The 17,395-nt window shown below is 41.0% G+C and overlaps 1 protein-coding gene across 1 annotated transcript; it reads left to right on the forward strand.

The window, feature by feature from the left end:
• Nucleotides 1-1,323: 1,323 nt before the first annotated feature.
• On the forward strand, nucleotides 1,324-15,926 carry rab32a (RAB32a, member RAS oncogene family). Its single transcript, XM_079180427.1, has 3 exons — nucleotides 1,324-1,668; nucleotides 11,824-12,101; nucleotides 14,625-15,926. The coding sequence occupies exons 1-3, from the start codon at nucleotides 1,455-1,457 to the stop codon at nucleotides 14,772-14,774; spliced, it is 642 nt and encodes a 213-aa protein (XP_079036553.1). The 5' UTR covers nucleotides 1,324-1,454; the 3' UTR covers nucleotides 14,775-15,926.
• The last annotated feature ends 1,469 nt before the right edge of the window (nucleotides 15,927-17,395 follow it).

The raw sequence follows: 17,395 nt of genomic DNA on the forward strand, positions 1-17,395 counted from the left end.
TATTTAGAATGTCAACAGAAAAAAAAAGAGTTTATACATTTTGAAACTGTCCTCAGATACTTGTCAAAGAGCAGTGTGTTTGGTTTTTGGGTAACTTTTAAGCTAACTTGATCGACTGTATCCTCTTGAAAGTATTCAGTTGTAAAGGTAACCAATGATTAGTTGCTTCTTGTAATGAGATTATACATGTTTCAATTTTGCTTCAATCTTGCATTATAAACTGAAGTAGTTTACTTGAGGTTAAGTTTCTTAGTTCTTTATCTATAAGAATGCACATTTATTTCAAAGTACAAGACTATACAGTACATAGTGAAATTGTATTGTATTTCCAAATGTTTTTAGTCTATTATAGTGTAAGTTGTTAAATTATTTTATCCAGTGTAAAATATAAGAGGGTGCCACCTGTTTAACACTGTCAAATCTAGAGTGAAATAGGCCTTTATGTTTCGGGCAAGCTGAACAATGCTGTAAAATAAAACTATTTATATTAAGAAGACTGATTACTGCCTACAACAGCCTGGAAACCGGGTTTGTCTTATAGGTTCAACTGCAACAAATCTGAAAGACTCACCAAGCTCAATATTAACTGAAACCAATGTTTCCAAAATATATTTTGGGGGCAATCAAGGATCCTTAAGAGGTTTTCAAGGCATCTCAAGCTAAATTATAAAGTCCATCTGTACTCAAAAATGTGTTTTGCTGATTGTCACTTATATTTGAGTTTGTGCGTTTGACACTAAAAGGCTTTTTTCATATTCAGCTGAAGAGGAAAAGTTTTACTGAGCTCATCTTAAAACCCACTTTAAGATGTCGGCGTATGAGCATGATTTAGGAACACAACAGCTAGTTTTAAGCCAATATTTAATTTACACGTTCGAGTTTGAACCCTCCAGCACATAAAATATTTGCCAGATTTTTTTTTTTCAGTTAATTGGACTTTTTCTCTCAAGAAGAAGAAATTAGAGAAATAATTACTCATATAGAGCAATATCTTTAACATATCTTTTATCCCACACTCCTGAATTTAGAAGATAATGGATACTTGTTTCTTTGTGAAAAAAACAAAAAACAAAAATCACACACACACACACACAAAACAAAAGTCCCAGTGTATTTGGTTGACACGTTACATGACAAAGTTTGGGTGCTTCCTGTAAACATGAAAAAGTTTACAGTAACCGCAGCAGCGCAAGGGAGCGCGAGTATGAAGTTTCTTACATTTCCGGGTCCTATGACTTATCAGGTGGTTGCCGAGCTGCAGCAGGAGAAGGAGGAGCGGAATAAGAGAAGGGGGTGGGTGGTTGGGGGGGGAGAGAGAGACAACAATTTCTGTTGCATCTGGCCCTCAGCCCTCTGGTCAGCCCCAGTCCCACAACAGCTCCTCACAGGAAGCAAATACATGCGCGAGGAAGCAGAAGTTGTCTGAGTTTAGAGCAACAGTGTCAAGTGTCAGCATGGCCGGGGGCTCGGTGTTCGAGTGTAAGGAGTACTTGTTCAAAGTGCTGGTCATCGGGGAATTAGGCGTCGGGAAAACGAGCATCATCAAACGCTACGTGCACCAGCTCTTCTCGCAGCACTACAGGGCGACGATCGGAGTCGACTTTGCCCTTAAAGTCATCAACTGGGACAGCAAGACGCTGGTCAGGTTACAGCTGTGGGACATCGCAGGTAAGGACGTCGCTCATTCGCTTCCATTGCGTGACATGACATAGGTGTCACTAAGCTGAAGCAGGTGGTTTCACCGTCAAGCTCAACGTTTTTGCGTGCGTTACGCAGGGAAGTTTCACTTCCACAGGCTGCTAATTGCCCAAGAGTTATTTCACAATGAGATAAATACATTTAATCAGAGTTGTACTCCCTAAACGTGTTTAAATGAACATTATGCAACGTGTTGAATTCCCGCGAGCTCAAAGCAGCACGATAGGAATTGCCTGCAGAAAAGACCGGTTGGTCACGTCTACATGGTGTCTTTTCCACTTCATGATCACGGCAGCTCATAATTGTCAGTGGAATGTAGGTCACGTTGTTATTACCGACTGAGCGCCGCCGCCCCCTCCGTGAAACTCCCCACAATAATATACTTGTAATACTTTCTCTTGGGATTAAAATGTGTTTTTATAGCCGCACTAAGTGACTTAACTGGCCCTTATGTTTATTTCTCGCAGTGTTTCACGTTGCAAAGTCGCTGTGATGCTCTTTAATTAATTAAATGTTATTGTCCCATGTGACCCCGTGCATTTTGTGAGAGGATTTCAGTTCAGGAAATTCTTCCTCTGAGCTCCTTCTTCACTCGGCTCACACAGCAACCTGTGCGTTCCAGCAGGCTGAGTAAGCAAGCCCAGAGAAATCCGAGCAGTGTAAATAAAAGTTTCTCACAAGCAGGCGTTTCTATTTAAACTCTTAACTTTGTTTGCTCATCTCTCAGCACAACAGAAAAGATCACGCTGCAAACAGAGGAGTCTGAGAAATGGCATGCTTGAGAGGACAGGTGAGGGAGGAAGCGAAGAGGCAGACAAACCAGCAAACACAATTGACTGACTTTTAAATGTCGACCGAGCTGACAGATTCAGCAGGAATGTGGGCCGGTGTGTGTGGGTAAAGGGTGTCTGTGATGTCCCATTAGCCTCTCTCTCTCTCTTCATGTTGGATCTGGATTATCTTCAGAGCCAAAAATACATCTCTCACATTAGGGCTTGTGAAATTGCCTGGTCATATAAACTGTAACTCATAAGGCCGATTTACAGTGGATATTTTTATGTTGGGTGGAATGAGATCACATGGCTTCAGGGCTCTTTTATGTGTCTGTGTGTGAGGATGCTCTTGGTGGCAAAGGGTCCAAGGAGTGTGCCGGCTCTTCTTTAGTTTGCTGTAGCTGTAAATGGCACATTGCTGAATCATGACAGTTTATGAATGCAAATTGTATGCGTTTGGTCCAGTTCCAGACTAAACAATCCTGATCTCACGTGTGCAGAGGAACGGTGGCAGTAGTTAATCATTCTCTCAGAAGGTGGCATTCGAAACTGAGGGGTGGGGTCGAAGGATTGCCGGTGTGTAAAGAATTTGTCATTATTGATGAATCTGCAGATTATGTTCTTAATTTGTTTATTCATTGTTAGGTCTATTACATGTCAGAAAATAGTAAAAATTGGGTCATCCCAAAACTGTAGTTGACATATTTAATTAGCTTGTTTTGTCAGACCCACAGTCCAAAACCCCAAATATTCAGTTTGTTATCATAAAAGACATTTGAGAACCTGGAAATAACTAACTACTACTACAAACTACTTGAAAACAAACAAGTAATTGATCATCAAAATGCTCTGGCTATCAACAGCTGGCTGCTCTAAAGTCTTTCTACTGTGATGCAGTTAAGTTGCGTACATTGTAACCCTGTAAACATTTTGATGTTTGTCTGCGGTGGGATGATAAACTGACTATTCATGATTATGTCTGCTGTCATTAAGATTGGACTTATTTACCATCTCTTACAGTAGAAGTATACCACACCCTCATGCCGATTGGCCCATAGCATCCAAAAAATGTGAAAGTAATCCGATACCGAACCTGATTCCAAGTCATGGGTCTCCAGAGTTGATGCACATGCCAGAGCTGGAGATACTTGGGTAAACAGTGTCGGAGAATTTCAGTTTCTCCAAAATATTCAAGATGGTTGAAAGTCACCATGTGCAAGTGATTTAGCGCCACATGCACTGCAGAGAATAGGGACTGTTTTCTAGTACATGCTGCTCAGACGGTCCTGGCCTGAAGTGGCAGTTATAGCTTCTTTCGTCCTCTTAGTCTAAACTGTTTTATTGCCTGAGTATTTTATGAGTCAGCTGCTGTGGGTCATATCCATTGTGTACACACTGTAAGTAAGCTCTGATTTAAAGGATGTGTTCACGTATATTGAAGTCTGTTCTGTAACAAAACTCACATGCTTATACTGTATGCACACGAGGGCATGCAAGTGAAAATGTCAACATATCCTTTTCTTTATTTCTGTATCCTGTTGAAAGACAAACAGGATCAGTCCTGCCTCTAGATATGTTGTATTCATACGTTTTGAAAGTCACCATGGTTGCGCAGGTCCACCCTCTCCCTCAATTAAACAAACCTCATATGCTGAGACAGATCAGGACAGATGGTCAGAGTACTGCTGTTTTTTATATTTATTACATCGCTTACAGCGGTGACAGAAAGGGGCTAGACAGTTTGGTGTGTGTGTGTGTGTGTGTTTGTGGGGGTGTGTCGTTACAGACTGCTTGGCGGTGTGGGCTACGTTCCCCCGCTGTCACTTGGGCCCTTTGCAACACAAGCTCAGTGTGCAGGGGCATCTGTGACCGAGTGCCAGGGAAGGCCGTCTGCCTGTCACAGCCAGACAGCACTCGATCAGACGATCTGCGAGGGTAAATAAAACACTGACGCACACACACACACACACACATGCTTAGACTGATATGATAAGAGACAAAGGCAACACGCTTGCACGTATTAGATTAACAGAACATGCACACACACTGTCACCAGAAAGAAAGTTTGAGGTTAGATGACACGGATACTAAACCATATTATTCACACCTACACCAAGGTCTGGCCTGAGGACGCATCCCGGATAAAATAAGTAACGAAACGTGGGCGTGAAAGAGCAAAAGCTGGAGGTATAATTGCCAAGTCATTAAGGCCAGCCATTAAGCCATTTAATCATGCGGAAAAGGAGGAGGAATTATCCTCTTGGCAACGCTAAGAGCAACTTCTGAGTTGCGTTGACTTTTACCAACCATACTAATGATTACAGTCTGGGAGGAATGATGGTAATCAGAGGCTTCTACGAGATGGTTGCACCATGGAAGTCACCATGTGAAGTTCGAAGCTCTACCACCCCCTTTTCACCCCAAATTGCTAGTCTCTCCTGGATTCGTCTATGCCATTGGACAGGATAATTACCACCATGGCATAGTGTAAAAAAGGCCGCACCTTGTAGCATCCAACGTTCCTGTAGGAGCAGGAGGTCGCACATTAACAGGATGTGTGACGCGGTTTCCATCACAGTGCTAACCGGCCGTACTGTCAGGAAAATCCCTTTCTACATTGACCCCTGACACGAACATTAAGAACACCCTTTTCTTTCTCACTCAAACGCTTTTCCACGATTCAACACCTTCTGTTTTATTTATTTATTTCTGTCTTTTGTCTGGATACTGGATGCATTTACCCTTTAAGGCTTCTGCAAATCCTGTTCACACCAAGGCCACAAAACCTGTGACGAGGCTGTAGCAATCTCAGTATTAACGCTAATGAAGATACTGGGCTCATATGAAACTAGACGACCTAATGAATCCATAATAACCATGTCATAGCTTTTCAGGAAGTGAGAAAAGACCATCGGCAGATAGTTTTAAATGGATCTTGCACAACAAAGACAGTGGAAACCTCGTCTGTCGGGGTCACATTGATCACCTTAAGCGGACATAACAAAAACAAATTATTGTCTTTATTTCCTATGCAGAGAGATTCCCATCTTAATATTCTAAAGTATGTTTATTGCAGGAATATACAGTAATGAAATGGAGAGCTTCGCTGTTTGCAGAATTTGATTGACTGACATTGGGACTACTTGCTATCACTATAAGCAAATTATTTAAACAGCGTCTGTATAGGAACGATTCTGTCCCAAGCGTTTTGATACATATAAGCGGTTTCCACTGTGTTAGTATTTTGAGCTTAATTCCTGCAACCTTGTGCCAAAGCTTTATGTAGACCAGCCCACACTAACCCGTTCGGTTGGAGGGGAAACAAAGGCCATAGCATACCTCTTAAAGTGGTATAATTCAGACTCTGTTCAGTGCTGAAGGCCGTTGTAAGCTCTAATAAGTTCTCACATGCTGCTCAGTGGAATTTGACCGTGCCGGTCATGTGTTGTTCAGTCTCTCCTTTACAGCTCGTGCTGAAGACCACCTTAATGACTGGAGCCTGTGTTGTCTTTTATTTTAGTTGTTGGGAGGCCGTGTGGGGAAGTTTCACAGCCAGTTGCCTCCTAACGACAGACGCAGACTGCTGCTGTTGCTACTGCCGTGTCTGGCTTGGACAGTTTCTATGGTAACCCACCCACAGGATAGCAATCTGTACGACCGGAGAGGAAACTGGGGTTGCCACGGCTATGGATAATGATGAGACTTTTATTTATGTTTCTCCCACACAAACAGAGATGATACAGTGGCTGTAACTAAACAGATTATTTTTCATCATATAGATCTGTAACTGCAGATTTCTGCAGATTTCGCGTGTTGATACCTAACCGTACTTGAGGTCATTCGTGTGGTAGATTGAAGTGAATTGTCCACGTTTTAAAAGCCTTTGGAATTCCACAATAGTTAACCGTCTTTCTTTACGTACACTTCTCTTTTAGTTTGTAGGCATGTTGAGCGTTTGAGGCAACAGCACACGTCTTTGTTCTCTCTGCAGTCTCATGCTCCTCTGTGGCATTCAGTGAGTAAATAGTATATCGTTCATATGATTTGCTGCTAAAAAGAATACATACGTAAATTAGCTTATAGCTATCTCTGGTACAGCTAAGAAGCTGTGCACTGTCCCTGTCAAAAATAAAAGTGTCACACAATGGATTATTTGATTAATAGAGGAAAAGATCTATTTTTCTTATTGTCAACCAATCCCCAAAAAATCATCAAACCCGACAATGAACTGATCCTTCTAACATCTTCTGTGTATGTAGAAATCTATTTAAAAACACATTCATGAGACACAACATTGCACTGAGTGACCTTTTCATTAGATTGTGATGAACATGTAGCACTGTAGTTTATTTGTAAGTCATTTCCACAGTTACGGTGATTGCAGTTGTAAATGATTAGTAGCGGTCCAAATCCGCGTCTGGAAAAAAGTCCCAAGCAGAATGTATTTATTACTCATGTTTCAGTATTCATTTCTAAAAACTGCAGTGCCCAGCTGTTTTAGAAAATTATTAGAATATATATTCTTAACCTGTTTTTTGCAGATGTATATTCATGTTTTTTGCAGATGTATATTCAGTAAGAACTTGTGGGTTAAGAGTGCCAAAGACTGACTGGAGAAATAATAAAGTATTGGAAGACGGTATAAAGCAATGTTGCTTTCTGTCTTTCTATGTCATTTTTTTATCAATAAAAAAATGGAGAATATCACCAGCACCAACATGGTGCACACTGATGTCATTCAACAAAGAGGGCTTTTGTTTACCAAAGCACTCAGGAGTAGTGCAGAACATTGTGTTGAACTTCAGCAACAGGAGTGGAAATGTAGTAAATGCAGCTGAATGATTATCAGGACTTCCTTATGACACTTTAAAGGTCAGGCGTCATGGGATTTGCTGTCATTTAATATTAGCCACTTCTGCGCTGGAGCACCTTATCAATACCCCAAAGAACTCATTACACCATGCAGCAGTCAGGTGTAAGCGTGCGTGTGTGCACATGTGCAACTGCAATCACATCGGTGATATTGATTGATCTATCCCTTTTCCATCCAGCCGCTTCTCCCCCAGGAGGAGTGAGGTTGAAGGTGGGGTGAAGTCCCCACACATCGACCCAGCTATAAGGACTGGACATGTCAGAAAATCAAGTCAAGTGTTGAATGTAGACGATGACATGGTGGCTTCTCAAGTTTTGTCCTCGGCTGCTAGTATAGATGAATGATCATGCTGAAGATATGTCAGAAAGCATGCGTGTACACGACAAGCTTCTTAAGGCAAGTCAGTGTTTGCTGGCCAACCTTGCAAGTCTGCAATTCATTCGTAACAGTTCCTGGTCCAAGGTGAGCAGACAAAGAAAAGCTATTGTCAAAAGCTATTTCAGCTATTGTCCCATCGTTGGTCCATCTTTTCATCAGAGCACAAAAGTCGTTTATGAATGTCATGAAATAACGGGTCTGCTCACCTGTCCTTGTCGCTCTGTTCACACGATTTTGTTTACCTGAATAAAACATTGTGCACTGTATTCTTTACCTCTGGTGAATATTCAGTCTCTCCGTTCTGGCTAAACATTAAGCTGGGGCTGAGTCAGACCTTGCAATAGAAGAAAAAGAAGACACGTGCCTTGGAAATGATTCAGCCATTATTTATTTCCATATTCTGCCTTTGCCTCCACTCTGCTGGATGTATGAGTTCTACCAGGCCTGGGAATTAAAGCCTTTTTTTCTGTCTTATCGGCTCTTTATCCCACTGTGTCGTGTCTCTGGTGAATTCACCTGGGGTTATATCAGCTAAAATTAGACTCTCAATTATGAGCAATTACCGTCAGGCCTGTAGGCCCCACAGTGTATTCACTCTCTCGCTCACACCCGCACTGTGCCACGCCATTCCAGAGCTTTGCGCGGCTGGGTAAGAACCCACAGTAAAGTGAAAGTATGCTGAGAGAAGCTGTGCTCACTGTTCCTCGATCCTGTTCTTGGTTCATGGTCTAACTCTAACTCAGCTCTCGTGGTTGCAAATTGTCTAATACGCTGTACAATTACGTTTGCCCTGTCTCCTTTCTTGTATTGGAGCAGTGTAGCAGAAAGATGTGCTAAATCTGTAAAATAGTACCAGGAGTCATTTAGACTGAATCTAAATTTTAAGTTAAATGAGCAGGTGCTTTAACGGCACAACATGTCATACATGCCACCCAACACAAATGAGAGTTAGTTCAACCAGAAAAAAAATCCCTTGCTTGTAATCTGATGTCACAAGTTTAGACGATGACTACATCTGAGTTATAAATGTTTTTGGATGCTGCTATAGGTCTGTTCAGGTCCGAAAACTAAAAGAGACCTATATTTTCAGTTATACTTGGAAAAACCTGAATCTTGTGCAATAAAACTGATGATGGCACACACAAGCTCAAAAACAGGAACCATATTTGGAAGCTTTCGCAAGATCTATTGTGTGTTTGTGTGGTTAAAAACTACTGTTATATGAAGAAAAAACACAAAGAGTAAAACCAACCATGACAAACTGCTTTTTTTGTTGTATGTGGACAAAGAGTTCTGACTGATTGTCTGAAACATAGATGTCATTTCTTTTTTAGCATGAAACAGCCTTCTGTCTGAAAATGTTTTGCATCTGTCCTGGTCACAGATCATGATCAAAGTTAGTCTGCGCATGCTTGTACTCGGTTCTTCTTTCGGTGGGCGTCAACCCACCGCTGTGTTTTTCAGTTACTACCTAACCTGTTTTTGGTTTTATTTTGAGCAACCAACTTATCTGTGCACCACAGTGGTTATAATGGGAGTCTGGTAATACATTTTTAATGCAAATCCCATGAAAAGACCAAAACCAACAATAAGTGAATCCCAATAACAAGTATTATCGGTATAGCCAAAGCATGATATGATGGCTCTCTGCCATAGACCGACATTGTTGTTCAAAAACCATTTAAATCCCATCAATGTAACATGTTTCTTTACTACTTTGAACTTCATACGCAACTGTTTAAGGACATTGTTTAGTCGTCGTTGGAATTGAAAGCAAATATTTGCGGTCCATCCTTTAAACAGGACGAGAAGACAAATCAGCCTGCAGGCTAAGAGCAACATACAGGCTGGGGAAAGCTTGAAAGAATCGAGAGACACGTTGTTGGTTTTGGTCTTTTCATGGAATTTGTTGACGGTAAGAAAAATGCAGAATATCAGCCTTATCGTTAATATTCGGGTTGTGTCTTTCCTCTGAGAAACACTACAAGCCAAAAGTTGTCAGATTGATGAAAGTCTGAGGAAGTCACTGTTGTTGATTGTACCCAGCAAAAAAAACAATGGTGCTGCACAAAAGCAGAGGGAAGTTTAATGATGGAGAGAAAAAAAGGAGAAGGGCCCAGCTGCTTCTCATTAATACAGATTTAAATGAATCAATCCGTGGCCGAAACCAAGGGATGGTTTTTATCCGATAAATATGCTTGAAAGTGTGACGTCAGCCAAGTGTTACCAGACATATACCTTTTGCCAGTTGAACCGCTGATTATAGATTCACTTCCCCCAACGAGGTTTTGAGCTGCACACCTCAGTGCACACTTATGCAAAGGTGAAGTGATGTGTGCAGAGGAGGAGATACGTCAGAGCGCTGCTCCTGGAATTGCTTTTCTCACCTCAAGAGCCCGTTTCCTCTTAAAGGTTTCATTTTAAGTGTGCTTATTAAAGCTATCACACAGAACTCTTAACTTTGTGTTGATTTTGGCGGTCCCTTTAGAAAACCTCTCATGTCACTTGACAGTCAGCCCCGCTGAGTCCTGGTTCTGGTTCTCCCGGGGCCTCCCTTCCCTCCAGCAATATTTTCTGGGCTTCCAGCGGCATGGTGTCGGTGTTTGCTCCCAGCGGGGACAGGCAGAGCACTGAGGCTCTTCTCTGCTCCCGGCCGGAGGAGGAGATGGAGATGGAGAGCTTTGCGCCTGGCACGCCGAAGGCTGCAGCGAAGCCGGATCTGGGTCTGTCCGCGGTAGTTTGGTCGATGCCGGAGGCCTGGAGACCGAGCTGAGGGTGTTTTCTGCTGAATCTGCGTGATTTTGCACAGAATCCGACCTTGTGGCAATGATGACGAGCATTATGAAAAACTATATAGAAATAGCCAATCTCCCTGATGGTCTTGCTTTACTTATGTGGGCCAGATAGAGAGGCATCGCTTCATAACCAGTTGAAAGTACCTCACATAACTTTTAAAGTTTGGAAATTTGAATTTGTTATGACTATAGTTATTAAATCCTTGTGTCTGTAGTCGTTTCCCCATGATGTGATGGCATCTAAAAGAAACGTGAATGCATTTCAAATACAGAATGAAAAATACCTCTAATTGATCTTTAAATAGTTGGTGGGATGTGAATACGATCAGTAGATTTTAGAGATGTATAAAGCAAATGTCCAGAAGAGACCTTCTTGGGTTGATAGTGACACCACATATCCTGCTGGTAATCCCCCTCTCTTTGCCTTTGTGAAATATCGTCTCAGAGAATGACTACAGAGAAAGGGCTAATTATTATGGCAGATTACTTCTGCCGTTCTCTGTGCAGATTAGGCCCTTGGCAAATTAGGAAAAGTAGGTCGGATTTTTTTGGCCACACTTGGAGGATGAAAATTGTTGAGCTCTCTCGGAGTTGTGACACAATGGAGGAAGAAATGATCAGGGAAATGATAGAAGGCGAGTGTGCTTTAATTAGGGTTGTGGGGATTGGATCCAGGAGACACCTGGAGATGTTGGATTTAGTAATAACTTCAAAAATGTTCAGTTGAAAGACTGAAGTCACATTGGACAGTGGAAGGGACGGTTCCATGGGACTCGCTGATGGTAAATAAGTCTGTATGATGTAATGAATTCTGTTCTTTTTTGAGCTGAAAAACTTCAAAAAAGCAGAGCATTGTTCATGAGAAAGGTTCATATTGATTGAGTAACCTTTTCACCCTGTAAAACACATTTCTAGGACCCCGTCACCTGCACAGACAGTATTGGCATAATGCAGATTTTAGCTATTGAAAGAACATTTTATTAATTGCGCATATGATCAAAATATTTTTACGGACAGCCAATCCAGTCTTAGTGCAGAGTCTCTCCAGGTGCCGACCTTAAACCATGAGCTGGCGTTGTGTTTTCAGAGAGGCTAGAGTATCGAGTGCAAAAGATAAACGATCTCTGTAGTAGTCCTCTAGATCAGAGAGTGATCAGGTGGGTAAATAGAATGGGAGATCTTCTGGGTTAACATGTCTGATGTTGCAGTAATTCATGTGATGTTGCACCATCTTTTACTCATCTAGCTTTTAGCTGCTTTGTCAAAATGCAAAGAATTCCTCTAATTTCTCCTCTTATCCACTCAGGTCAGGAACGATTTGGGAACATGACGCGAGTGTACTACAAGGAGGCTGTGGGGGCCTTCGTGGTGTTCGATGTGACAAGGGGCACCACGTTTGAGGCGGTGTCTAAATGGAAGCATGACCTTGACAGCAAGGTGAAGCTGGCTAATGGCAACCCCATCCCCTCAGTGCTGCTCGCCAATAAATGCGACCAGAAGAAAGAGAGCTCCAACAACACGGCCCTTATGGACAATTTCTGCAAAGAGACTGGCTTTCTGGGCTGGTTCGAAACCTCAGCTAAGGTAAGCGATCAATACATTAGAAGGAATGGCTGAAATATCTTGCATAATTAGGATTAATTTCTCCTTTTCGAGCTTATTGAGTCATGGTCCAAACCATGAATAGTAATGTCTTCAAATATTATTTTACTCAACGTGACTTGAGTTTGCGGCAAATCAGATGTGATCATTTCTTTGCCCACACAGTCGAGTCAAAATAAGAGGAGCCAATGTGACTGTAATGCAGTACATTTTTTCGTTTTACTGAATGACTTGTTCACTTCTCATGACAGGAAATGCGCCACTGTCCCCTTTCTGAATGGTGTAATCATACTGCTTACACTGTGGCAATTGTGAAATAGTTACATGGAGTAATTGTTTTTTGTTAATCTCTTCGGCACTCACTCAAAATACAGTGTTAAGAATGGCAGTTTGTAGATAACTGTTATAAGGATCTTTTTCTTTTTCTTTTTTTTTTTACATTTTATCAATGATACAGTTTGAAATTTGTGACAAGCACTTTGCCATTCATGCACAATAGCTACGGACATTTATCTTTTCAACCAGTGGGATCTATTGGCCAACTGATGGTGGTACGGTATCGCATCACATTGACTGATGTTGCAGACTAAAATATAGTTTTTGGCAAGATTGTTAACCATGACTCATGATACATCGCTTGTTCTTGAGTTTGAATGAAGTGTGTTTTAAGAAGATGAGGGGTTTGCCAATTATGGGCTATATTCATTCAATATACTGTTAATGGGTAGTTTAATGGTTAAAAAAAATCACATTTTGTAAATAAATCATATATTTTGTATTAAAAAAATCTACATTTGAAAAGTGAGTAACTAGTAGTAGTAGTAGTAGTAGTAGTAGTAGTAGTAGTAGTAGTAGTAGTAGTAGTAGTAGTAGTAACAATAGCTGTGAAACAAATGTAATGTAATAAACAGTACAATATTTCCCTTTGAAATGTGTGTTCAGGTACCAAAAGTTTCCACAGCTGTTAGTCTGTGTTGTGAGGTCTGATGAAGTGCATATACTCTCAATGCAATAAAGTAAAACTCATCAGCAGGTAACTGTGTGAGAGCACGAAGGCTGACACAAACAAAATGCTGCCAGCAGTCTGTGTGTGCCACCTCACGCTCCGTGATAAATCACTTCCTTTGTGAGATGCAGTCGTGTCTGACGAGTGCTCGAATCACAGTGAAGTCAAATGTTCATCCTCTTAACTATGAGACTCCAGAGAAAAGCTTCCTCACGCGTTTCCCTCACCTCCTTTGCCGTCATATGTGTGTCTTTTTCAAATTCATCCTCCTCCTTCTAAGAAACAGTCAATGAGCCAAAAGACGCTTGCAAACACATACGTACTTCTGCATTTTAAACTGAAACAACCTTTTGTACTTCCATGCTGAGGAATGCTGTGATGGGTTTCGGCAGCAGGAGTAAACTTAGTTAACTAATTCCAAATATGCTGAGGCCCTTGCAGCTATGTCACGTGTTGTGTCATGTGAAGTGAGTGAGTGTGTGTGTGTGTGTGAGTGATGTGTGCAAAGCCTTTCTGGCCATCTCCTTTCTGTGAGTGCAATGAAGTGTTGTTGTTTTGAGTGCCTGTCACCCTGGTTATAAACTCAACCTACAACAAAGCGTGATTGGAATTCTGTCAGTGAGTACCAAGTGACAGAACACATTCCTTAACGTCGTACGAAAGAATAATTCATAAAGATCATGCTGAGATATGCATTGTTTTCATCACAGTCTTGAGGAGTTTGTGGCTGAGGAAGGTCAGTTGTTTAAATTTTGAGGTGCTGTTCATTTTCTGTGGTCCTAATCCGACTTTGCTATGATGTAATCAACAACTTGGGCTCTCTTATTGGGATGTTCCTCTGGTTCTGATTGGTGCACGCCCTCTACTCATTGTAAAATCAGAAGTTCAGAAGAGATGTAGACAGTTCTCATAATCATGTTATTGTGTTCACATGCACTTCCGATTAATTTACAGATTGGGACAGTACATTTGGACAAATGTTGCTTCTTGCCAGATTTCAAATTCTATTTTTAATTAAAAAGCAATTAGATTTGTGTTGCTAATTTAATTCTTGACTTTTGCCACTCAATTTTCTTTTCTACAAGCAATTTTTAAAATATATTTCACCCCTTTACCTAAGGTGTCCAAGCCTCTTTGTAAACATCTTTGTTACTATAGAGTCCGGAGAAAGGCCATTAATAATCATTACCTCTTCAACCCATGGGACGACAGTGTGAAGGACAAAAGCAAATGGCGTTTTTTAACTTGTCTCTGGTAACTGTCTCTGTCTCCCAGCTGTTGCTTTAACAGCTGGGAGACAGTGTAAATGGGTTGAGTAGACTTCCGAAGCAATTCTGTTATTCCTCCTACTAAAGCAAAGAAATGGACTAGTGTCTGAATAGTCACTACGGTGTAAATGTACAACGTGTCTTATCACAGTCCCTGTTCTTTCGATGTTAAAAACACAACAAATATAATGTGAAAAAACACACTGACGGACTGTTCTGACCTTTTCCTAGGACAACATCAACGTGGATGAGGCAGCACGTTTCCTGGTAGAGAGCATCTTAGCTAACGACAAAGGGTTGCCGTATGAGGAGAGCAATGGAGACCGGATCAAACTGGACCAGGAGACTGTGGCTGCTGAGAGCAAGTCGGGCTGCTGTTGACACTCAATCCCTTCAAATTAGCCATGTGCCTCCCTTTGGCGGGGTCCAACCCTAGCACCCAGGCTGTGGCTCTCATTCCTCTGCTGCAGCGTCTCTGAGGAATATGAATTCTTGGGTCCTCAAAGCTCCAGAATCTTCTCCTCTCTGCACTGATGCCTGGTCGACCTGCACATCCAAGTGTTTCACTGTAGTTCTCCCTGTCCAATTTTATCTTGATGTTGTCGTAAATGATGTTTCCTTCTTTGTCCCACACCTCTAAACCTCAGCATCTGTATGATTGTGTTTTTCTCAGTGCATATTTCCCTGATTTTGTATTCCACCGTCAACTATAAACCCTACTCAGCCCACCACACTTGAACCCTGCTGCTCCTCCTGTTAGCCTGACGGCCTCTGAAGCCCTGGACTATACCACGCCTGAGAAGGGGTGCAAACTAAACAGAAATTGGCGAAACACAAGCTAGGAAACAACATGTGGCCTCTTCATTTCTGTCAGTTTGGTCTATTCTCTCTCAGTATCCTTGTCATTCAGCATTTATCTGTGAAACAGGATATGTTATTGTTCAGTGTGGAGGTATTCCTTCAATTCACATAGATGGACATTAGTGACAATCATTCTTTTACAGCACTCACGTTTCTTTCCAGCTGTTCTTTAGACTACTGTGTAAAACACAAGCAATTGGGCCTAACAGTTAAGCATTATGAAAGTGTTATCGTATCTCATATTGCTGTCATGAATTGTTGTCTTTATGCCATATTTACTCTGACGTTATGTGCCATAATACAGTTTGTTAATTAGAGGGGAATACTTTTTGTTAGTCACTCAAACACTTACAAAGACACAGACGGACAATACGGTTTTTCAGAAAACAAACTCTAATAATGATACTATATGAGACACCTGTATGAATATGTAGGTCTGATTTACGGTTTGTCTGTTTTCGTTTTTGTTTGTTTCTTATGTGTTGGGTCGTGCATTATGCAGTTGGTGAGTTATAAAAACGGAATCAGACAGCGGACTATTCTCTTGTACATTAGTGTTCAGTGTTCAAATCAAATATGAAGGATTTTTTAAAACATTGAGTTGAGATTAAGTTTACATGTAAAAATACATTGAATGTACAAGACCAAAATAGAATAAACATTTTAGCAGAATTTTGCTGTCTCTTTTGAAATGTATTAATGCAATTCATTTAAATGTGTGTGTGTGTGTGTGTGTGTGTGTGTGTGTGTGTGTGTGTATCTCTCTCTATCCTATCTCTCTCTCTATATATATATATATATATATATATATATATATATATATATATATATATATATATATTATAACAAAACACTGGGGTAATGTTGGTGTTGCTCAACACGCTTTATGATTAATTCAATCATATAACCTTCTGAGCTACAAACCTTGTGAATTAATAAATCAGGTACTTAAAGCCCAGTATTTGGCTCAAATACAACAGAAACATTTTGTTTCCCTGTGTGGATTTTATGTCCCAAGAAAATGTTTCAGATTATAACAATACTTGTTTTTACCAGCACATAGACTTCTTGGATCAAGCCAGCTGAGCTCGGATTATACTCCTATGAACACATTTCTTAAGTTATTAGCATGCTGCACAAGCAATAATGTTTGGTGCAGGTTCATGGGACTGGGATCTAAGATGCTTTGTATTTCCATGCCACATGTGAACTGCAGAACACTACAGAGTGACAGTAGACGTCACTCTGACTGCATTTGATGAATGATCGAGTGGTAACATCAATGTATGTATGAAAACATGCCTAATTATTCTAATCAAAAGCACAGATTAATGGCCAATGATTAGGTCAATGGCCATAAATAGACTGTATAGTGTGCAGAGCAGCACTGGCACAGTTGTTTCTATTTGAGTTACATAATGTTTGAGAAAACACTAGTGATACGTTTCCCTCGAAGAAACTTGTAGCAGAGTACAATCGATGAAGTTGTATGTGTGAAAAGTATGAGTACTGTGTGTGTGTTTGTAACCCCCCTGCAGCTGTCGCTTTAGAGACAGTGCAGAATAGACAGAAATTAGGGGAATTATCAAATCTAATCTAGGTTCAATGAGGAGATTGGTGAATGTCACTTGTTTGACTGCTACACAGACAAGAAATATCCACCCCGAATTACACGAAGCAACGTTTTTTTTACAAAGGTTTAATTAGGACACAATATAATAATCAATAGTACAACAACTTCACATTTCCAAACATCAAAGGGGTGTCCACGCATGTAGTATCAAAATCAACACAAACCTCTGAGATCTCAGGAATAAAATTAAATTGAAAAAAAATGATAAAAGAAAGAGTTCAGTTTTCAAATGTCCTACCGCCCCCCCTGTGCACAATGTCCAGTGAAATGGACTCCAGGTGAACTGCGATGTCCGATCGAGATGGAGATTCCCTCAGGTGAAGGTAGATGGTACGATGGATGGAGAGAGTGGTGACAGGCAGGACGGTGGATGGACGACACCTCCGGTTCCAGCGAAGAAACGATACCAAAAAAAAACCCAGCCAGGATATCAAACGTTCTAAGAATCTCCAGGCGAAACTACAGCTCTTCAGTGACTCGTCGTCTAACATTCAATATAAAGTTGTTA

This window comes from Pholis gunnellus, assembly GCF_910591455.1.
Source record: "Pholis gunnellus genome assembly, chromosome: 19".
Taxonomy (NCBI): Eukaryota; Metazoa; Chordata; class Actinopteri; order Perciformes; family Pholidae; genus Pholis; species Pholis gunnellus.